At 33.3% G+C, this 24,023-nt stretch overlaps 1 protein-coding gene and 1 long non-coding RNA gene across 3 annotated transcripts; both read left to right on the top strand.

Annotated features, from left to right (window-relative positions):
- The first annotated feature begins 34 nt into the window (after positions 1–34).
- Positions 35–18,083, top strand: LOC110455960 (probable protein S-acyltransferase 23). 2 transcript variants are annotated; one of them, XM_021506431.1, is made up of 10 exons: positions 35–286; positions 3,281–3,684; positions 4,053–4,186; positions 4,769–4,911; positions 5,429–5,525; positions 6,381–6,533; positions 8,229–8,401; positions 13,423–13,591; positions 14,487–14,719; positions 15,533–15,610. In XM_021506431.1, exons 1-9 carry the CDS (start codon positions 144–146, stop codon positions 14,679–14,681), a joined length of 1,611 nt encoding a protein of 536 aa, XP_021362106.1. In that variant the 5' UTR covers positions 35–143; the 3' UTR covers positions 14,682–14,719; positions 15,533–15,610. The 2 variants fall into 2 exon arrangements, with proteins under 2 accessions (XP_021362106.1, XP_021362107.1); XM_021506432.1 differs by lacking the exons at positions 13,423–13,591; positions 14,487–14,719 and adding an exon at positions 12,933–13,098 and having other exon boundaries at positions 38–286; positions 15,533–18,083.
- A 1,042-nt stretch (positions 18,084–19,125) lies between these two features.
- Positions 19,126–23,474, top strand: LOC110455962. Its single transcript, XR_002463528.1, has 2 exons — positions 19,126–20,198; positions 20,234–23,474. It is a non-coding gene; the product is annotated as an uncharacterized LOC110455962 (long non-coding RNA).
- The last annotated feature ends 549 nt before the right edge of the window (positions 23,475–24,023 follow it).

The raw sequence follows: 24,023 nt of genomic DNA on the forward strand, positions 1-24,023 counted from the left end.
TGGAGATGAGTTTTTCTGTCAATTAAAAATATTATGTTTGATTTAATTATGTTGAGAAAATAAATATTCAATGAGACAAATGCAAATATCTAAACCATTTTGGATGTTTTTATAATCTGAATTCTGTATTAAACCGTAGAAACATGTCGTTCCTCGGTGGCATCGGTGGTGGAGGGTCTGCGGCCCCAAATAAAGCTCACGATCATGCGTCTGGAGATGGGAAATGCTGTCAAGGCAAAGAGCCAGAAAGCAAAGACCATCCTATATTTAATGCAGTCAAGTCTGGGTAAGAATCCGCTTTTGGAATCCCTAAAAATCGAGATGGAGGAAGAGGATTTGTCATGGTGGTCACGCCTGTACCGGCACGTCTGGCATTTGTTTACAGTGATTAGCTTGAATACCTCCACTAATATCAAGATCAATGTGTTCCCTTATCATCACATTGCATTATGCCCATGTGTAAACCACAGGTTCGTATGTCGCACACACACGTGTGCGGTGCAAAGGTCAATAGGTAATGTTTGTTATGACTGTTGCTATAGTAGTATTACTATATAGTAAATTTTACAATGAATTCTAGTCGTTTCGGCATATATACTGAACTGAAAATTTGGGCGAACTGGTTTGGGGCGAAACATATGTAATTCATAAAATGCTAGAAGTGCCCTCCTGAGTCCTGTTAACCCAGGTCCTGGACAGTTTGCTGCATCTAGAATATTTTGGATGCTTTCGTAAATTGAGGTTGAGGAGACCTCGCTGGTAGGGGGGCCCCAACCCTTGGAAAGCTTGACTTGCAGCATTGCACAACGATTTCAAATTTCAAGTTTTCCATGCCTTTCTAGAAACTGTAATGCAAAGATCTGTCAGTATATTTGTTTTATTTTGATATCTTTGAAAATTAACTATGTAAAAATATTCTATAATTTGCTACTATATTAATTATCGAATATGATACACACATCCTATTCTGTGCTATCTGAACCTTTACCGGATTGATTTTCTTCATTTTTTAGATTATTTTTCTTCCATTTTTAAAGGACCCCATTGGAAATAAGCCACTTAGTGGCCTTTATGGGCAATCCTAGGTAAATGGCAATCACCACCACTCCTATTATGTGATCTATTTATTTATAAATACCTTCATTTACTAAAATAGTCTGTCTCATTTTATAGTAATATCTTCCTTTTTTTACAGTGTATCAGACTTGATTTTTATGCACTGATATATGTCAATGATTGAATAAAAAACCCTTTTATTAGGTCAGATCTATTATTATTCCCAGTCTTAATATATACAAAACACTCTTTTTTATTTACAAGCTGCAATGTGATTTTAATTATATATTTTATTCTTAATTATGATATCTTGTAATAACATGCCTATTTTACCTGAATAAATATTATTATTATTATCATTGGGGTCATTAGAAAAAATTACCGGAAATATGAAATGAAATATGAAATTCAATTTGTACCTTGGCATTAAAATAATTTAACCATGCACAGCACTTCAATGTTTAGAGGGATCTACATGTATATTATGAGAAAGTTTTTCTTTTTGTAAGCATGTGTAACACTTGTCTTTTCTAAGTCATTCATCACACATCTGATATATATATGAAATGTTTCTGAGGAAAAATTTGGCTGTGAAAAAAACAAAATGATGGATGACGTAATACATGTACAAGGAACAGTTATACATATGTGGTAATATGTAGCAGTGGATGACAAACATTGGCATGAAATGACTTTCTAAGTACATGTTCATGTATAAAACACAGAAGAATTAAATTTTTAGATTCTCATCTTTGACATAAAAGATGAAAATTATTTGTGCTCAATATAAGGTGTATTGGTAGGTTATTAGGCATTTTCAGACTTATTGAACAACAAATGATTATGTTTGGTAAGCCATGGTGATGTAAACCTGATGTCTTCAAACAGTTTATGTCTACATACTTATATAATTATTGTAGAACTGACATATAGAGTGTAAGAATATATCACAGAAACCGTCATATTTATCTAATCTACTGCAATTGTATAATATATATTTGCAGTACACAGAATGAGATGAGAAATGTGATGTGATTGGTACAATACAAACACGAAACGTCTTAAGATAGATATTCAGATACTGTATTTATCATAATTAGCACTTAAACATTGGTAAAAGGGATGATTATTAAGAAAAAACATAGGTTGTGTCAGTCCTATAAGGGGATATATATAACTGTCAGACAAATTGCCGAGGAGAATATTAAAATCATTCTTTCCCACTTGGGATGACTGTACATTTAGTGTCTGATATAAAATGCAGACATAATACTCTATTTTATTAACCGAAAATGGTCAGAATGGAGGATATTTTGGAAAGAGGGTGCTCATGTCATTTCAGCAAATTAAGTGACTGAAAGAGTACAGTAGAAATGGCTTGACCCTAAAAATTAAGGGCATGTCTCGGATAAACACAGCTAGCGGATTCATCCTGCACAACACATCTACATATATATATTTATAAACTACATTTTTAATACATTTCTTTGAGAAGAATGATTGTTTTTTTCAAAAAAGTGATTTCCCCAGATTTGGGACTTGTGAAAACCATGGTTACCACATCAAAAAACACCAAAATATCATGATTTTTTACCCAAAATTTGACCCCCGGAAGTAGATTTTTTCTTTCTTTAAACCGGTCTTAAATTAAATATCGCCTATTCGTCAACAGAAATATTCAAGTTTTAGCATAGGTCATTCCGGTGGATTTTCCACAATATTTACACATGTGCTGAGTACAAAAATAGACTACATGAAAAGCTAGCTTTTGTTGTGTAGACACAGATTTGGAAATGCCCAAAACTGTAGTCTCAAACCAAATTCAATTTTTTTTTTGAAAAATTATGAAGCGCACATAGTCCACTTCATCATGTATATGCCAATTTTAGTGCTGATTTTTTTTATTGAAATTTTGATACATGTTATATTACAGGGGTTATTCATTGTATAAAAATATCACCCATGGCCACCGTACGCTACTGTACTCTGCTACCAAAAAGGGGAGGGCTGCTTATTTATCAATTGTAAACATTTCAATCAGTACTTAAGTTGTCCAAGTGCTTAACAAACTGACTAGTTGTAGCATTTTGTATACACTAGTATCACAACCTATTTAACCTATTTTTTTCCCAATGAAGAATGTAGTAACAAAGATTTGATCCCTATATGGTCAGAACTGGTAATTTTAAAAGCACAGAAGCTAATGATGTTTTCCCTTTTTCAGAATGTTGATACCAGTACAGACAATTCATGAAGAAGTGCCAGACATTTTCAACATGCGTGATGACAAAGGCCACACGCCTGCCCACTGGGCATGTCTGGGTGGGCATTCCACAGTTCTCCGATACATGATTGAGAGCAAGGCAAATGTCAACGAGCCTAGTGACAATGACTTGGGCGCAAGGCCCGTACATTGGGCATGTGTGAATGGACATATTGCTATTGTGGACATCCTGTTACAGTCCGGTGTGTCATATGATGTAGCCGACAACAAAGGCTGTACGCCCCTCATAGTGGGTGCACAGTATGGTCACACAATGATGGCTGGGTACCTGATGGGAAAGGGTGCACGACTGCAGATATGTGACAAAGACGGCGACAATGCACTTCACTGGGCAGCTTTTAAAGGTAGGTGTGCGACTTGTGAGAACACAGTTGTCTGGAGAGCTATCATGATCAGATTGTTTACTGGATTATATCATTTACACCTTTTAGTTAAAATCCAAATGCTCTGTTGTCATCCTTTTTTTTTTTACTGTCACCGGTGTTCACTGTTGTAATATCCTATTAAGCTAAAGACAGAAAGTCTAGGTGTTTGATTCACAGTTGCTAATTATATAAATACTCTCTGGAATAATCTCCGATAAGACCTCTATGCTCTGTTGACTGTGGTCAGAGTAACTAATTTGTGGTATTAACACATTCAATACATTCTAAGACTAGTGAAGTTTTTCTTCTTTTTTAAACCATGTCTTTTATTACATTGTTTTTTATAGGTCACTCAGAATTGATGCGTCTTTTGATTTACTCGGGTTTCAATCCACGTCAGCGAGATGTTTATGGTCAGACACCCCTACACTTGGCATGTATAAGTGGCAATATAACATCTGTACAGGAACTGTGTGAACAGGTAACCCATACTGTCAGCCTTTCAATGTCTCCATGCATGGTGGAAAACCGATGTGTCAAAATCAATCGAAAAAATTACCATGACAATGTCCAACTGGGTTTAACAGCCTTAATCCAAATGTTACCGATAGTTTTGACACATCAGATGTCTCGTAATCAGAACAAATATGAATACAGACAGAAAGTTGGAAACGTGTTAAAATGTAAAAATGTCTTATATGTCTTATAAGCACTTCTAATGATCCCATTTGAAAAATTTCATTGTTATGAAATTAAATAAGATATCCTATGTGATGAATTAAATTAATTTGGTCAAAATGAAAATCAAGGGTGAAAAATCAGGAGTCTCTCTCCAAAAAAGGCAGCTGCAGTAAGTTACTGTTGGTAACTTTGTGTACTGGTATCTTCATAATAAATGTATGAAAAACCTAATAAATGTTTTAAATTATTTAAAAAAATTAGACTTGTGAAGATCTGATCCGGGGCAGAAATCCAGACCAGAACATGTTTGGAAGAAAAGTACATTCCTACTAGTTTAAGCCTGACTTTTTAATTAAATGTATTTTTTGTTATCTATGTGTAGGATGGTGTGGAGGTAGATGTAGCAGATAAAAACGGAAAGACTCCCATGTCCCTGGCTACTGGAAGAAAACATGACGCTGTTGTCGATTACCTCAAACGCCAAATTAAACAGAAGAAAAGTTTATTACCAAAAATTGATTTGTTGTAAGTATATATACAAGTATCAACAGATTTGTTATTTTTGCTACAGTTTTTGCAGTGTATAAACATAATATCAGTATTGTTATCTGTGTCTAGTGACATCAGCAACACTATGTTACATAAAATGAAGTACTGATTTTGAGCCGATAAGACTAGCTATGATGCTATTTGAAGAATTGAAACATTAACTACATGTCTTTTCAAAATTTGATTAAGCATAAGTGAAAATTTACCTTACATTTCACTTGATATATTATGTACTTTTATTTTAAAAGTGTAATACTTAAAGAATCAAATTTTCTGTGCAGATATGATTGAAGCATGCAGCATTAATTGCATCAGTAGCTGAAGTTCTTATACCTTTTTTGAACTTAAGTGAAATAACACTTGGTCCATTCCAAGTATAAGTCTGAATATTCAAACTTATCCAGACTCATTTCTCCCTTTTAGGAATGGTTTAAACATTTACAGTAAAAGCTAATTGTAGATAATTCTGAATTATTTGTTTTGTGTTTTGTAGAACTATTGCCTTTGGTCCCCCTGGAAACAGTAAAGGAGCTATTTTGTTTTTCATGATAAATGTTCTGTGTTGGGGCTACCCTATGTATGTTCTCAAGGTTAGTATGGCAGTTTGTAACTGTATATAACATCGCTAGACAACTTGTAGACCTAATGGTTTACATCACTCATTGTGATAATACATAAACATATCTCCATGTCATAATCTATGGATCGGAAAATGTTCACGGTACATTGCAAAAATTGGAGTGAATCTTGTGAAGAGTGTAAATTTTAAACCATTGAAAAAGTTATTTTATGAAACTTTAACAATATATATACCTGCATCACCTAAGAGGGTTGGCAATGGACTGTATTGAGGTCAACAGGACATTCACATCTAGTTCTATTCACTTGTCAAATAATGACTGACAAAGCAAATACATATAATGGCTGATAAGGGGAGACAATGTTCATGTTCACAAAAACAGATCTCTAGCTATTTCTTTCTTTTAGAGGGTATCACAAAAAAATAAAAAAATATATCAATATATAAACAAGTGTGAAGAACAAAGTCATGTGTTACAGTATGGGGGGAAATGCTCCCTTCTGGTGAATATAAGTAATTTTTATTTCCTCATTTTACTAAACAAAGTAATCATGAATATATTAAAAGATATTTGTTAGCAAATTATTGCATTATCTTAAGAACATTAAATGTGATTTTTACATGTTTATAGCAAACTCCAAGGTACCTAAAGAAACTGCTTCAATCTAGTCAAACTTTGTTATAGAAATGAAATATTAGAAAATTTGACAGGAAACAGATGTGACTTCATTGTAACCAGACATTCACAGCTTACTATAAGTATCTAAACCTTTTTATTATAGACATCTTATTTCTGGTGAAGAAAATTAAAACAGTGGTAGCTGACAGTCATGCAACTGCTTTATCCATTACCGTTTCATTTCAGTGTTTACCGTATACCTGGAATGAACTTCAGATTCTTCACATCTTATTCTTCATCTTCAATGTCCTCATGTGGTTTTGCCTATTTCACGCCAGTACCACAGATCCAGGATATTTACCAAGAAATATACCAGAATATGATTTGGCAATAAAACAGGTACTGTAATTATAAACAACATTTTCTTTTGTTTTGTGAGATTTATATTTTATTATCGAGTTGTGAGAAAATTTTATTATAAATTACTGTTATAACCAAATGTAGGATGAGTCATTGACTCAATTTTGTCAGGAAGTATAAATAAAGACAAATATCACTATACTCAGGAAGTATAGTGATATTAGTCTATAGTGATATTATACTTCCTGGGTATAGTGATATTAGTCTTTATTCATACTCAGGAAGTATGAATAAAGACTAATATCACTATACTCAGGAAGTATAATATCACTATAGACTAATATCACTATACTCAGGAAGTATAAATAAAGACAAATATCACTATACTCAGGAAGTATAAATAAAGACTAATATCACTATACTCAGAAAGTATAAATAAAGACTAATATCACTATACTCAGGAAGTATAAATAAAGACTAATATCACTATACTCAGGAAGTATAAATAAAGACTAATATCACTATACTCAGGAAGTATAAATAAAGACTAATATCACTATACTCAGGAAGTATAAATAAAGACTAATATCACTATACTCAGGAAGTATAAATAAAGACTAATATCACTATACTCAGGAAGTATAAATAAAGACTAATATCACTATACTCAGGAAGTATAAATAAAGACTAATATCACTATACTCAGGAAGTATAAATAAAGACTAATATCACTATACTCAGGAAGTATAAATAAAGACTAATATCACTATACTCAGGAAGTATAAATAAAGACTAATATCACTATACTCAGGAAGTATAAATAAAGACTAATATCACTATACTCAGGAAGTATAAATAAAGACTAATATCACTATACTCAGGAAGTATAAATAAAGACTAATATCACTATACTCAGGAAGTATAAATAAAGACTAATATCACTATACTCAGGAAGTATAAATAAAGACTAATATCACTATACTCAGGAAGTATAAATAAAGACTAATATCACTATACTCAGGAAGTATAAATAAAGACTAATATCACTATACTCAGGAAGTATAAATAAAGACTAATATCACTATACTCAGGAAGTATAAATAAAGACTAATATCACTATACTCAGGAAGTATAAATAAAGACTAATATCACTATACTCAGGAAGTATAAATAAAGACTAATATCACTATACTCAGGAAGTATAAATAAAGACTAATATCACTATACTCAGGAAGTATAAATAAAGACTAATATCACTATACTCAGGAAGTATAAATAAAGACTAATATCACTATACTCAGGAAGTATAAATAAAGACTAATATCACTATACTCAGGAAGTATAAATAAAGACTAATATCACTATACTCAGGAAGTATAAATAAAGACTAATATCACTATACTCAGGAAGTATAAATAAAGACTAATATCACTATACTCAGGAAGTATAAATAAAGACTAATATCACTATACTCAGGAAGTATAAATAAAGACTAATATCACTATACTCAGGAAGTATAAATAAAGACTAATATTACTATACTCAGGAAGTATTGTGCACTCATAGAACTGTACATACATAAAGGGAAAACATCTTTTTACAGTATATAGAGTCTGTATGACAGTGATACCTTACCTGTGGATGTGTATACCTTTGTATTGTTTAACCAAAGTATAATGAGTAATAGGGTAAATTCACATTAAAATTGTCATTAATACAATCGTTTAATAACAGGTTGCTCATTTTGATGAGTGGAAGCAAGGAGAGAACCCTCTCAGTCGTCTGTGTCACACATGTCGGACAGTCAAGCCTCTTCGGTCTAAGCACTGCCGTATATGTAACCGATGTGTGACCATGTTTGACCACCACTGTCCCTATATATACAACTGTGTGGGATACAAAAACAGGTAGGTCACAACTTGTGGGAATTACCTCCCTGCTTCTGATACCAGCTTGCCAGTTGCACAGTTATTGGGATTTTGTTTTACTTAATTAAAATCGATCTCATATATTGAAGGGCAAAATTGACCTGCAGAAGATTTTGATAAATATATTTCAAGCTTTTGATATTCAAAATAATTACCTATTTTGAGATCAAATTACATTTTACTTCTCTTTGGTAGGTGTTTCAGTGCCTCTGGTTTGTTTAACTCATTAAGATAGACTAAGGGTGGTAGTCTTAAAGCTTGATGTGGGGTGTGTCAGATATCATATAGAAGGTTTACTCTCCGATGGATGTCGCTGTAAGGCTGTATACTATAAATCAGTAATGCTGTTATGTAAACTATTTACATATTCATGATGTACCTCTAGTATTTTGTTAACTTACCCAACACATGTTACCAGATATATGAAAGATTTGTAATATAGGTACCATAAACAAGTTATATTACATAAACTGCCATACTCCCCATTATACACTATTTATGAAGTATGAATTTTACAGAATACATGTAGTTGCACGGTGCTAGGTATCAGTTTTCACCCTTGGGGAGCATGAATTCTGACCCGTATTGTTTTTGGATGTGTTACATTCTCTCTGCATTTGGACTAAATATAGTTTACTCAATACTGATTTACTGTTGCTTGTACACCGTTGTGTACTTGATGCATGTAGCCATATGTCTGGTCAAAGAAAATTTAATCATAGATGCTTGCTGGAAAAACATACTATCATGATAACACAGTAACACGTAATGAATCAATTGTGTTTTCAATAGTCTCCTAGTATAATAGTTGTGAAGTGGACCAACATAAATGGACAATTTTTATTAACTGCAGAGCTTGAAATTTAAAAATGTTTAAAAAAAAACCAAAACATTTTGAATTAATTTCTTAGTACAAATTGTTATTGTGTATTGTAATTCCAGAAAAAAAGACATAAGCATTTTGTACTATTTCTGTTACATTATAAATGGTATCTCCTATTCAAACTGGTTGCACCTTTCTGTATTAGCATGTGTAAGTACTGTCAATCAGCTTAAAATGTGGAAGGTTTTATTTATACTTATCAGGCTGAGTTTAATTGGCTCTCTTGTCAGAAGGAACCCAAAGCCATGTGTTATAGAGATCATCCTATCTTGACTCTTTTTATTGTCTTTCTTTGGCTTTACTTTTCTGTTGCATTTGCAAGAGTGATTCGCAGTTCTGTTAATGTGTGGATTTCCTTTTTATGTATCTACGTCACTGTCTAGGTAGTTATTAACACGCCTGTCTATTCCCCTAAACAAACCTGTCTACTAATATCACTCATTGACTCCTGATAAAATGTGTACAACTTCTCTATAACTGAAATAGTTACATATAAAATCTTAATATATAATAATAAAGTCCTTATAAATGAACAGCTTTTGACCTCCTTCATGTATGTGTTTTCCCTGACAATGAGTACATAAACAACTTGGTAAAAAGGTGGCAAGTATGAGTATGATAAGTTATATATTACATAACTAGGTCATGATCAGTTGTTTCTGCATAATTAGGTCATCATCAGCTATATTTACATAAGTAGGTCATGGTCAATCGTTTCTACTTACAAGGTCATAATCAGCTATATCTACATATTAGAAGGTTGCGATCAAATGTTTATACATAAGGAGGTCATGACGGACTATTTACATAACTAGGTCATGCTTTGTTGTTTAACTAGGTCATAATCACTTGTAACGATGTAAATAATTCGGTTGTCATAAGTTGTTACGTACCTACACACTTAGGTCTTTATTAGCTGTATTATTGTCAATAAGTAGGTCATCATCACTTGTATCTACAATGATACATAACTAGGTCATCATCACTTGTATCTACCATGGTACATAACTAGGTCATTATAAGCTGTAAGGATATTTAAACAATGTAATTGATGCTATATTGGTATGCTATATAAATTGCATATTTTATTTTTGACATTTGCCATCGTGTATGGTAAAAGGTTCAGCTGTTTTCAGTGGCTGTAAAAATGATAAATTATAATAATTACATACTTATTCTTTATAATGTATGACATACCTGGCATGGATAAGAACAGAACAATAGTGTGTCAAAAAATATTTGGAAAATAGGGCTTTAGAAACAAGATATAAATTTCAGGCTATTCATACATGTACAGTAATTGGTTTGAAAATGCCTGACTGTTTCTTTTACGAAAGCTAGGGATGCATGAATAAATTGGGTCAACTATTTTCCGCAACATTTTGCACAGCCAAATATTGTTCCACTGACCTTTAACACAAATTAACCCTCCCCATCCTCAATATATATAACCCATTTACATTGCTAGCAATGTCACCACTAACCTGCTTAAGTCATCAGTCTAATGTATTCTGTACAAATTGCATTGTTTCTGATCTTCGTCTTATCATTTATTACTTTTGTGCTTTATCAGAGATTGTACATATCCAAAACTTGCTGAAGATAAAAAGAATTGAAAAAGAAATCCAAATCATCATTTTTCAATGGCTTTAATTTAAAGAAATATAATGGAGATACAGGATTATGCTACTGTGTTTTGGGAATGGTGCCAGTACATCATATTTTTACAGTTGAAAGGTTCTGTCACCAGTCAAACTCAATTTGTGAAAATACAATCTTGATATACCTCTGCAAATCTCACAACACAGTAGGATTTGACCGTAACTAATTCTTCTTTAATTTTGTATTATACTCAGAATCCCCACCATTTGATTAATATACCTTAGAAAGTGTCTGAACTAATTCCATACATAATCTAGCTGATCTACTTATACCTATTATAACAACCTATACAGTAGAGCTTCGATGATACAGACACCTGTTTCATTCTTGGCAGTACAAGTGAGTGGCTTGTGACACAACCGGGGCAATTCTGCAAAGAAAATGAAAAATCTGTTCTCTAAATAGTAGCTAATTACTTTGGGACAATTTGATAAGTAGTGGCTGATGAATTAAAGAGGATTGTCAGTGGATGAATTACAAGAAATATTGGTGATTGCATTAAGAGCATGAGAGGAGAACACATTAGTGAGTGTAAACGGAGACTGAGTTAATGAGCATGATAAATAGTTGGATTAACTAGCAGTAGAGGTGGTTGTATTAACTAGCAGTAGAGGTGGTTGTATTAACTAGCAGTAGAGGTGGTTGTATTAACTAGCAGTTGAAGTGGTTGTATTAACTAGCAGTAGAGGTGGTTGTATTAACTAGCAGTAGAGGTGGTTGTATTAACTAGCAGTAGAGGTGGTTGTATTAACTAGCAATAGAAGTGGTTGTATTATAACTAGCAGTAGAGGTGGTTGGATGAACTAGCAGTTGAGGTGGTTGGATTAACTAGCAGTACAGGTGGTTGGATAAACTAGCAGTAGAGGTGGTTTGATGAACTAGCAGTAGAGGTGGTTGGATTAACTAGCAGAAGATATCGCTAGATTAACAAGCAGTAGAGGTGGTTGGATTAACTAGCAGTAGAGGTGGTTGGGTTAACTAGCAGTACAGGTGGTTGGATTAACTAGCAGTACAGGTGGTTGGGTTAACTAGCAGTACAGGTGGTTGGATTAACTAGCAGTAGAGGTGGCTGGATTAACAAGCAGTAGAGGTGGTTGGCTTAACTAGCATTACAAGTGGATAGATTAACTAGCATGGAGGTGACTGGATTAACTAGCAGTACAGATATCTACATTAAAAGCATTAAAAGTAGCTAGATTAACTAGCAGTAGAGTTGATTGGATTAACAAGCAGTAGACTATAATATCAAAATGTTAAGCAGTAGACTAGATTGACTAGCATTAGAGATGGTAAGATTAGCTACCATTAGAGGTAGTTGGATGAACTTGCTTTGTAGATGGTTGTATTAAATAGCTTGTAGATGGCTGAATTAAATAGTATAAGAGGTGAATTAACAAGCATTAGAGGTGGCTAGATTTACTAGCATTAGAAGGTGGTTGGAATACAGTACATCTATATGCCTGTACTGTTTTCAGAATATTTTTCATAGCATTGTTCTTTTCATGGTGCAGACTTTGTAAAGTCAATTTAACTGTGAATATTTGTTATTTATTAACATCTCCCAAGGCTCTCTTGAAATTACAACTTCAACACTGTATGGCATTTCTTTTTCATGTGAATGCCAAAGTCACACTGCATAACAACAGGGGTGTACAATTTTGTATGTAATAGTACTAACCCACAGCCAAATACTCATTTATTCTAATGACCTGGGCCCACTTGTATAAAACATCCCAACTCTTGAGATTTCCTCAAGTCTAAGATTTCCCATAGACAATACATTGCTTGAGATTTTCCTTAACTTTGAGATGTTTTATACAAGTTGGCCCTGACCTACATTTTCATTGTAAATAGTGAACATTTTATAGGCTTATAAAATCTACTAGAAACAGAACATTTGGCTGATGGTATTGTACCCCCCTGAACATCAATTGATAACCTGTGTGTACATCTTTGTCTTTGTAGGCCATGGTTTTTCGCATTTGTGATCACTATATTAGTTTTGGCCATCTTCACGAATTACTTCTGTTACTTCCTGCTGCGGGACTTTGGCTGGGACTGGGTTGTGGTCATTGGTGCTGTGGAGGCGGGGGTGGGTCTCACAGCTGTCACCGCGGTCTCCATTCTAATGGTAAGGCAGCAGGTTGTGCTATAGTCCTATGGCTGTAGTGGCAGTAATCATGAAGTCTTTTTTCCCATTTCTTTAATATTTTTTTTATGCAAATATTTCCATATCAGAAGCTGAATTTGCAAATATTTGCACACATTATGACTTGTTACAGTGTGATATAAAGAATGTGAATTCTGTGTTTGTTTGAAATGCTGAATTACTTCAATATACCACACTTAATCAACAGCATATGTTAAATCAGAAAGGGCAACCAAGGTTTAAGGTTTACACTGTTAGTTTGTGTGAAAATAATGGCAGAGATTCCCATTGGGACCTTTTTTTCAGAGTTTCATTTATAGGGTATGTGCTTAACGTGACAATGTGTGGTACGATGAGTATATTCTTCTCCTGGTACTATGTGCACTACCACGAGGAATGGAACAAGCTCTACATTTTTTACTTTGGAATCATGCTGCTATTTGAAACCATTGGACTATGGGTCGGCTCATTCACTGTAAGTACTCACTTATTACCGTAACTGTAAGATATATATTTCTCAAGACTACATTTTAAGAGACAATAGTGAATTCAAAAAAGTAGACAATTGTGAATTCAAAAAAGTTGCAAATATTTATACAGACACAATAGAACAAGAAACACATATTGGTCATTGTACCTTAGCTATAACGAATCTTTCCTTGTGAATGCTTTATATTTTTTTATCATTTGTTCAACAAATCTTTTTTGAGATACTTAGCTGTTTCTTAGATTGTGGAAAGATTCATGTAGCACAACCAATAAGTGTTTTTATGTGACCTTTTGATGACTAGTACGATATGTACTCTGTCACCTTCATCAGACAAATGACCAGTGAAGCATATGTACACAAAGGTGTAAAACGCAAATCAATATAGATTCGGCTACACTGTAAGTATGATGTACAATAAGTTGTTATATATATGTACCGAAATGCTTTGATTCGCCTACGCTTTGTTTAATACTTGGTCATAGATGTGCGAGAGTCTATGAGCCCCCTCATTTTGATTTAGAACTGGCCACTGCGGCGTATCCAGATAGTTTCCTTTATCTGCCACTTTAAGTGATGTCTCTCTAATTTTGAGTTATTCCAGTCAATCACATGTGATATTTTACACCTTTGTGTACATATGCTTCACTGGTCATTTGTACATACCATACTAGTCATTGAAATGTCACATATAAACACTTATTGGTTGTGCTACAGAAATCTTTTCACAATCCATATTTACCAAACTAAAGAAAATGTTTAGAAAGGTTGTTAAATTTAAGTGAATAAACCTCTTTGTCAACAAAAAATGTGATTTTTTGAATTGTCTGATCAGCAGAACTATGTCAATGTGATAGATTTCTTTACTATCATTCTGTTACAGTTGTACAATGCTGCATTGAACATTACCACAAATGAAAGGTTACGACATCATCGCTACAAACACATGCAGGATAAGGATGGAAAGCTGATTTACCCCTTCAACCGTGGTCTACTTCTTAATATGTTGGACTACTTTCATATAAAACCCATTCCATCGGACTCCACAGAAGATGACATTGAGATCAGATATATATAATGGTGGTTAGAACAGATCGGGCTACTTTTATGGCCATGGTATTCCTACCCTATGTTGCCTTTTCTAGTTTACCTTCCAATGATATGCAAATCTATGAAAATTCTGCCAGTATTTTCTCCCATTTGGTATAAACATCTAAATGACAGATTTCTTCTGTGCTAACTCTTCCCATTAATACTTATGCAGTGCAGTACATGAATATAGTTTGCCATGTCTGCTATTTACATCTAGTATGTATGCATGCAGAGCAGGTTTGAAAAACATAATAATAAATGTAAATAGACATGTACAAAAACAGATTTTTACATGGAGTTTTCAGAATGCAACCCTTTTCTGTTCATTTTAAACTGAAACAAACCTTTTAAAGTATCAATAACTTTTTTATAAAAAGTGTTCTCTGCGTGTGTAGACATGCTTACAGCTATGAGAATTTAGCTATGGAATACAGAAGGAATCTGCCTGATGAAGTTTTGCCTTTGAATGGATGAAAGTAGAAGGTTTGAATTTTCACACCAGAGTTACTTTAAGAGTTCAACTATTTCCCTTTTCAATTCCAAGATGTAAAATCATCTGGGCTGTTTAGCATCAGGATTGTTATATCTGAACTTCTACTTTGAAGTTAATAAACTTCAATTTTTACAAATCTTTCAAAATATAATTTTAAACTTTTTTACACTGTTTCCAGAAAACTATTTATGATGTTCTGTTTTGTTAACATCATGACATTGCTGTGGTAACATGTTTACAATTACTTTTGATATTTCATAAAGCTGAAAAGTATTTAAAAAAATCTATTTCATATTTTGTGTTGATGCCAATACTGTTATTATAGACTATCTTCTGACTTTCAGACTTATCACGCTGCTGCCAACATTACGGCTAACGAGCGAGTGAACTATAAGCGGTACCTATACCTTAAGGATGGAAAGGGGGCGTTTCACAATCCTTTTAATAGAGGATTCGTTGAAAACCTCAAAGAATTCTTCTTTTTACGAAAACTTTTAACTGAACGTGATGTAGAAATTCTTCACGTATGATGCGAGTGTAAACAGATCTGTGGTAAAGACTGATTGTATGTGTTTTACTGAAATTGCCAAACAGCTGTGTTCATCAGGTTATAGACGGTGTACTGTAAAATCCTCTTCACATCGACTTCACTCCCTTCCTTCACTCAAAGCATTTTAAATGGATTTCACACTCCACTTGTAACAAATATGATGCATTCATTTAGAAAAATAAATGATTTCTGTTTTTGATAAGTTTTTGAGATTATTGCAGGAAGTAACTTTATTTGCTTTAAATGACTTAATTCTACAGTAATATGTTCCCTTGTTAGTATTTTCTCATACAAAGTAGTACTTATTAAAATGAAATGCATCGTAATCGACTTTTTCATCACAAACATATCTTTTATAATGATGCATTTTTCTAGTATGAATCTTTTCCTCATCTTAGGTCTACATGTATCGAGGGTGCATTGTCTTGGCTGATCTTTTATTTTATATCTGTCCTTGTTGTGTTTGAAGTTGAGGGTTCTGAATCATGAAACATCTTAAAGATCATGTACATGTATAAAATTCAAATAGTCTATATTTGGGGATCATGGACAATACACCAAGCCTGAACAGCTTTCTGATATGTTACTCCTCCAATGTGTCAACACCTTGGGGTGTCATATCAGTACAGAATTGAATTACATAGATTATAATGGTTTATCAAGAAAACATGATAATAACCGGAAAGTGACATTAAGCAATGTGATATTAAGTGAAATGTACTGTATGAACAATCATGTAACCCGGTATTATTTTTATCAAAATTATCATGATGTAGAGTCATTAATTTTATTTTTATTTTCGAGTATCCATATCATTTAATTCAGTTACTGATTACTGTGGGAGAGATTTTTGTATTTGATAATTAATTGATTTCAATATGACTATCATACGATGTGCCATGGATTTATGGAATGTGTTCAACTGTAATATTTCAGTAAAGAGCAAGACTGATTTATCAGAATGAGCAGCATTGATAATGAAGGAGGGTGTTACTAGGTGTTTCTGATGAATGAACACACATTTAAAATAGAATATTCATAGAAGTAGATACATGGTAGTAATTTATTTCTTTTACACTGTTTTAGAAAAGTATAGCACCTTTAAGAAAAAGATAGTGTGATGGGAGTTATTTCCATAAACACAGATAGATGTGTTTTCTGGTTGCTACTTAATGCATTTTCATTACCAAATCAGAAACAGATTATAAAAACCTGAACCTGATTTAAACAAAATTAAAGTTTCAAATTGCCCTCTTAGGACAGTTTCTGATAGTGCATGACTGATGATCTGTAGTTAACCCTGTCACCCCTGTAGAGCATAATGGACTCATCCAGATCAATGAATGGCAGAACTTTCTGAAGTTACATAGGAAGGAATAGGTTAAATATGTTGATATTTTGCAAACAGAACACCTACACAGTTATATTACACATGTTGACCTCCTTATCTCAGGAGAGTACCTGGATGTTATTAAGCATGATATGGCTGTCTATTAGTTAACGTGCTATTATGGAACTCCTGGAATAAATTGAGAACAAATTCTTAAACATACAGAACATTTCTACATTATTATATCATGTTATTAATGACCTCAGCTGTTAATAGGACGCTAAACTCTGTAAAACCAAACTAAACAATATATATACCAATCTGTTCTATAGAATGATATTTATGTCTTATTGTTGGTATACTACTTAGCTCAATTTTATGTGCTCAATGCACATTTGCTGTTTACTTTTTGAAGTACAATGTAAGTACCCTTCAAAAAGGGTATGAAAATGTATTAAAAAAAATCATCTGCAGGTGACTATTGATTTCTCAACTTCAGGTCTGTATTTCTGTATCATTTTTTTCTGGATTATGCAAACCTATCTTTGTTGTTGACTTAGATCAAATACAATATACTTGGTACTCTTCCTTTTTCAATAATGCTCAATTTTCTGTGTGTTTATTAAGCCAGTAACATTTTTGTGTATTTATGGACAACTATTAAGTAGATTGGTTATGTTACATCCAGGACATCTTTCAGCAATGTAGAGATGAAAACTTTACAAATGTTTTCTTATAATGATCGATTCATAAATATACATTTGTTAATTATTCAATAGAAAAAAAAATGTTTTTGATTCTTTGTCTATCAGACTGTTATTCTATATTTCCCATTTTTCTATAATGAATGTTGAAATAATCATGCTTACAGGGTGTACAGTATTGTGACATTTACAATCAGATGTGATATATAATTATCAGATTTAAATCACATTGTTGGACATTAATCGTATAGTACTGTAGAGATTATATCATGCCGACTTCAGTTGTAATCATATTTGCTGTGTTTTTATACATTTTTAGGTCACCTGAGCTTTAGCTCAAGTGACCTATTGCTATCCGTTTTCGTCCGTCGTCGTCCGTCGTCCGTCGTCCGTCGTACGTCGTACGTCGTCCGTCGTCCGTCGTCCGTCGTCCGTCGTCCGTTAACATTTTACATTTCAAACTTAAAGTCAAGTTCTGCTGGGCCGATTGAACTGAAAGTTGATAGGAATGATCGCCTCATGGTCCTGACAAAGTGTTGTTATTTTTCGGGTCGATCAGAAATCCAATATGGCCGCCACGGCCACCATTTTGAAAACCTATTTCAAACTTAAAGTCAAGTTCTGCTGGACCGATTGAACTGAAAGTTGGTAGGAATGATCGCCTCATGGTCCTGACAAAGTGTTGTTATTTTTTGGGTCGATCAGAAATCCAATATGGCCACCACGGCCGCCATTTTGAAAACCTATTTCAAACTTAAAGTCAAGTTCTGCTGGACCGATTGAACTTAAAGTTTGTAGGAATGATCGACTCATGGTCCTGACAAAGTGTTGTTATTTTTCAGGTCAATCATAAATCCAATATGGCCGCCACGGCCACCATTTTGAAAACATATTTCAAACTTAAAGTCAAGTTCTGCTAGGCCGATTGAACTGAAACTTTGTAGGAATGATTGACTCATGGTCCTGACAAAGTGTTGTTATTTTTCAGGTCGATCAGAAATCCAATATGGCCACCACAGCTGCCATTTTGGTAAACTATTTCAAACTTAAAGTAAAGATCTACTTGGCCGATTGAACTGAAACTTTGTAGGAATGATCGAATCATGGTCCTGACAAAGTGTTGTTATTTTTCGGGTCAATCAGAAATACAATTTGGCTGCCATGGCCGCTATTTTGCTACTAAGTTCTAATAGGCCGATCTCACTTAAAATTGGTCTAGGAATGATCAGCTCATGGTCCTGACAAAGTTAAGTTAACATTATACTATTTTTTACTCAAATTGGTACATATTTCAACAACAAAAATAAATACTATAGACTCAGGTGACCGTTAAGGCCCATGGGCCTCTTGTTGTTGTTGCAATTATCTTGTAACCTAATTCAATTTTGTTTTTTTAGCTCACATATAGTTTTTTGGGGGATTTTTTGCAATAGACAACAGCATTTAAAGAGAATACACACTAGATTCTGACCAGAAACTACAAGAGGATGGTGTGTGTGCCCAATCGCTGAACTGATTTAAAAAAACATCATGATGCCAGATGCACACAGTGAAAATAGAGATTTGTTTTATGATGATTTCAAAGCAGAACTGTATCTGTGCTGTCATTATGTATATAAATATTTGTTATCTTGTTTTTGAGTGTTAAGAGTCTTGTGTAAAAGATTGGCATTCTTTGTGGGAAATTTGTCATTTACAAAATGCAATGTCACACAGGTTTCCTCATGACATCTCCGAGTGTGATTTATATTGTACATAATACTACATTATAAGTCATTTTTACATTTGCATTATATATATATTGAGGTTAAAATATTAACGAGAAGGAGATAGTGTAAATAATTTCAAATATTGTAGTCACGTTCCTGTTTGTAAATCATTTGCATACAAGAATAAGTTATACTGTGTGTTATGGTATTAACATTGTATACCAGTTGGGGTGACTAAGTCTTTCATGGTGTTGTGAAAGATACTATTTTTATTGTTTTATTAAACCGTGTACACGTTAGTACAGCTCGGACAAAAATCTCTGATTATTTGTACAATATTTAATTATATGCACAGCTTCTTTCTTCATTTTAGGTTTTTGTTTTTGTTTTTTTTTAATTTTAAGGTAAAGGGTATAACAAACTTTAACTGATAGTTGTGAAATGTTTGTTTAGGTCTTTTTCAGAAGATGAATTCCATAAAAATTACATGTTCCGATGCATTTTTCAGAAATAATTTTGTTTGAAATTTGATTGCTAGAAAATGGAAATAAAAAGTAAAACAAAAACTGCCTGGGTGGAACAGAGGACCTTTACATTGTAATCCCCACACCTTACCAATGGTCCCACCATGGAATTATAAATACAAGGTATCGGGGTCCCACCATGGAATTATAAATACAAGGTATCGGGGTCCCACCATGGAATTATAAATACAAGGTATCGGGGTCCCACCATGGAATTATAAATACAAGGTATCAGAATGAATGTCCAATTTATGGATTGCAAAGCCTGTTAATAACTTTAAAAGTACCGTTACTCTAAGCCAGAAAAAAATGTGTTTGCCTTATTTTCTAAATAGAAGGGAGACTACTCCGTCTTAGCCATGTTGGTACCCTTTACCTTAAGAATTAATTACTTATCAAGGTTCATTTTACGTGGTATTTAATGTACTTAAACTTCAAACCATTTTTAATTTTGGTTGATTATAAGAAAAAGATAATATCTGACTTTTTCATACATGAAAAGTTAGATTGTTCAAGTAATTCTATTCGGCCTGTTGTATAACTTTATTAGTGTTAAGACTGGCATTATGTTAATCATGTATTGAACAACGTATTCCAATAATGTTTATATTCTTTAGATGTGTTGACTTATATACATTTGTTTACTGGTGCATCTTTTCTTATTAGATGGTGCCACAGTGTATTTAAATATCAATTATTTTTATTTGTGGCTTGATGCCATTATAGAGACTAAATGATATTCTTGTTTGACTGCGAATGTTAAATATTTTCGCTGAATTATGCATTAAACAAAAGCAATTCACATTAATAACTTCATAACCACTTGACCTGTTCAGTGCTGTCACAACAGAAGGCAGCTAAGCCTTGAATAGAGGTCAGTTTATTACTCTTCAGATTACTGCTTGTCACCACACATTTCATATTACATTGGGATACATATTTCAATATAGACAAAGATTGCATTTGCAATTTGAATTGGGCACCAATAAATGATGCTGACATAGATTATATTTGCAATATGAATTTTGCACTGATAAGTTGCTGTGTTAACAAACAGACAAAAGTAACAAACAGAATTTTGGCAGCTCATAGTCATAATGATTTATCTTGCCTCATTTCATCATCCTTATTTTAAGTATGAAATGAACATAAACTGTCTCAAAAAACACCAAAAAAATAAGTGAATGTTTTGTGGGATTGAAAAGTTGTTAAGCTACAATAGTTATTTTCTGTGTTCTTTTTTACTCATCACTTTTACCAAGCCGCAGAGAAATCATGTAAATATTATAAATATGTCCCTATTCCACTTTATCTCATATAAACACACCTTCTGGCCTTTATTCGATGTACATTTAACTTAACTCACAAGTCATACTACTTTATACTACTCTTACCATTGAAGGACAGTTTAGGCAGTCTACTCCAATGATCCCTGTCCCACTACCAAATTCTGTAATTATGCTATGGAAACTGTCCTCGGGCATGACTGTAGCTTTGACTTTCGAGACTACCAGCGCTATTGTGAAAAAACAATAAAGACGAAATAAACAAAATATAATCAACAGTACCGTTCTGAATGTGATAAAATCAGCGTGTAAGACTTTTGATTCAAACCTTGGACTGAAGACCTTTTTACTATCACTCTACGCTAGTGAGCTTCTGGTCAACAGAAGTGTCCTGGCACAAATGTGCTATAGTAATATCAAAAGGGAAAGGGATCCCTAAATTGGATTGTGTTTTGTTTCTCTATAAGCAAATATGTATATACAAACAAATATCAAAACACATTCCTCATCTTATGTCTTTGCTAATGAATATATTATTTTACTAGTCTTTACTAGAGATTTTTTTCATTTTTTTTTTTTTTTACAGAACTTTGTATTTTATGATCAGAAACTGGCTGTGTCACTATAGTTAGATTTGCCTGGTGTGAAATAAATCTGGCTGTACCATTATCGTAAGAATTACAAGGTACATGTAAATAATGTACATACCTTTAAGTTACTGTGCTTATTGTCAAAAATGTATACCGGGACTTTGTTTAGATGTTACCCATGTTACTCATCTGAATATGTCTGTAAATTACAAATAAAATGTAAATTGAAGATTGAATGTGATGTTGTATTCTAGATCATCCTCATAACTAGGTTGTATTACAAGTGCAATTTGTCAGTATGCTACCTTCACAGACTGCCTTTTAGATGTTGAAACAAAGTTGACAATGCTTGTTGAGAACCATCAATAAACTTTCCCAAAATCTTATTTCATTATATCAAGAAAGACATCAAGACACGCCTGATAAACGTATTTCTACAAAAAGAGACTCTAATGCAAGCCCTGGTAAACTTATTACTACAGGGAGACTCCAAGACCGGCCTTGGTAACCTGGAGAACAGGAAGTGGCCGTTCTGTTTGTCTATTTACTAACCAGAGTTACCAACCCTCTGTTGTTTGGTATATGAAGTGCCTATCTACTTGTTGGTATACATATAATCTTTCTGCAGTTAATGATTCCTTACATGCATTGTCAACTTTTACATATTTTGGTGACTACATGCGATAGATAAACCTACCTATTTGTTGTGTGATGATCTTCATGTTTTACATTCTCGAGGTGGCTGCTATAAAAGGGTCTTGTTTACGTGTCTGGGTTCTGTGATGATATATTTAAGCATAATCTGTGTTGCTTTCAGAGCAAACAAAATGAAATTGACAGTTTGTCCTTTGATTACAGTAAAACATGCTTATGATGAATGGTCTTATTCCAAATTCTTGTTTATAACAAAGTGTTATTTACGTACTTGGCAAGGAATTGCCTCGTGAATATCAAACTGAATGATAAATGATAGGTTACTTTGTATTCATTTGAAGTCTGTTTTACTGTGTGTCTGCTGGTGTTATTTATAATAATTTATATATCTTGTATATCAGTGTTATATTTTTGTGAATGTATTTAACAGCCATCCCAGTTCTAAGGGATCCTAACTGCTCGCAGCAATTTTCTTTTGAGTTATCTCCATGATTTGCTGTTGATAGCATTTAAGTTTTCATATTTTGACTTGTTTTCTCACTTTACAAAACTTACTTAATATGTTACTTGAACAAAGTGTTTGTAGTCGGGACTAAGATGATGTTGATTTGTTTCCATCTATTATCAAATTTCTGTTGCACTACTTCATTGTACTATCATACCAATAATTATTTTGTTCCTTAGTTTTAACAGTGATTAGGAAAATGTTTTATACATTGTCATAATTTGATGTAGGTAAGTCATATATACTAAAGTATATACATCACATTTTACATTGTCATAACATGATGTAGGTTATCATGATTATACTTTAAGCATTATCACAATTCGATGTAGATGACGGTATACATTGTCACCATTCAACATAATTGAGTGTAATTCATCTGCATATTCTTCTGTGGAAACAAGTTGCCTTTCTAATAAAACAATACAAATTTTGATCATGTCTTTTCTATTATTATACGCTCACAACTAGTCGTGGATGGTATGTAGGGATATTAACACCTATCGTAGCAAGATCTTCACTAGTTCTTACTGCCCATCATGCATAAGGTTTTTACATTTTTGGCTTCTTCTCATGAACCAATGAATGGGTTTCCACCAAACTTGGTAGGGACCATCCTTGGTAGAAGAGAATATCAAATTGTAAAATAAATTTTCTGCTCCATCCCAGAGGGCTGGCACAGGGCCCAAAAGGGGAAATTGCCTAGTATTTGAAAATTCTTCTTCTTCAGACCCAGAGGTCCTGGAATCAAATACTCTTCATAGATGGAAATGTCTTAAAGGTGCTTTATCAAAGTTGTAAATTTCATGACACCTGAGTCATTCATTCCCCCGTGGGGAGGTGGTAAAGTTAACATAAGGGAAATAACACTTGAGTATATAGTTTGTATATTTTCATACAGAATTGATTGTTACTTGGTTGGAATGATCATCCCATTGTAACTTGGTTGTAATGATCATCATGGGATGGCAGTTTGATGGTAT

The sequence above is a fragment of the Mizuhopecten yessoensis genome, unplaced genomic scaffold, assembly GCF_002113885.1.
Source record: "Mizuhopecten yessoensis strain PY_sf001 unplaced genomic scaffold, ASM211388v2 scaffold8447, whole genome shotgun sequence".
Classification (NCBI taxonomy): Eukaryota; Metazoa; Mollusca; class Bivalvia; order Pectinida; family Pectinidae; genus Mizuhopecten; species Mizuhopecten yessoensis.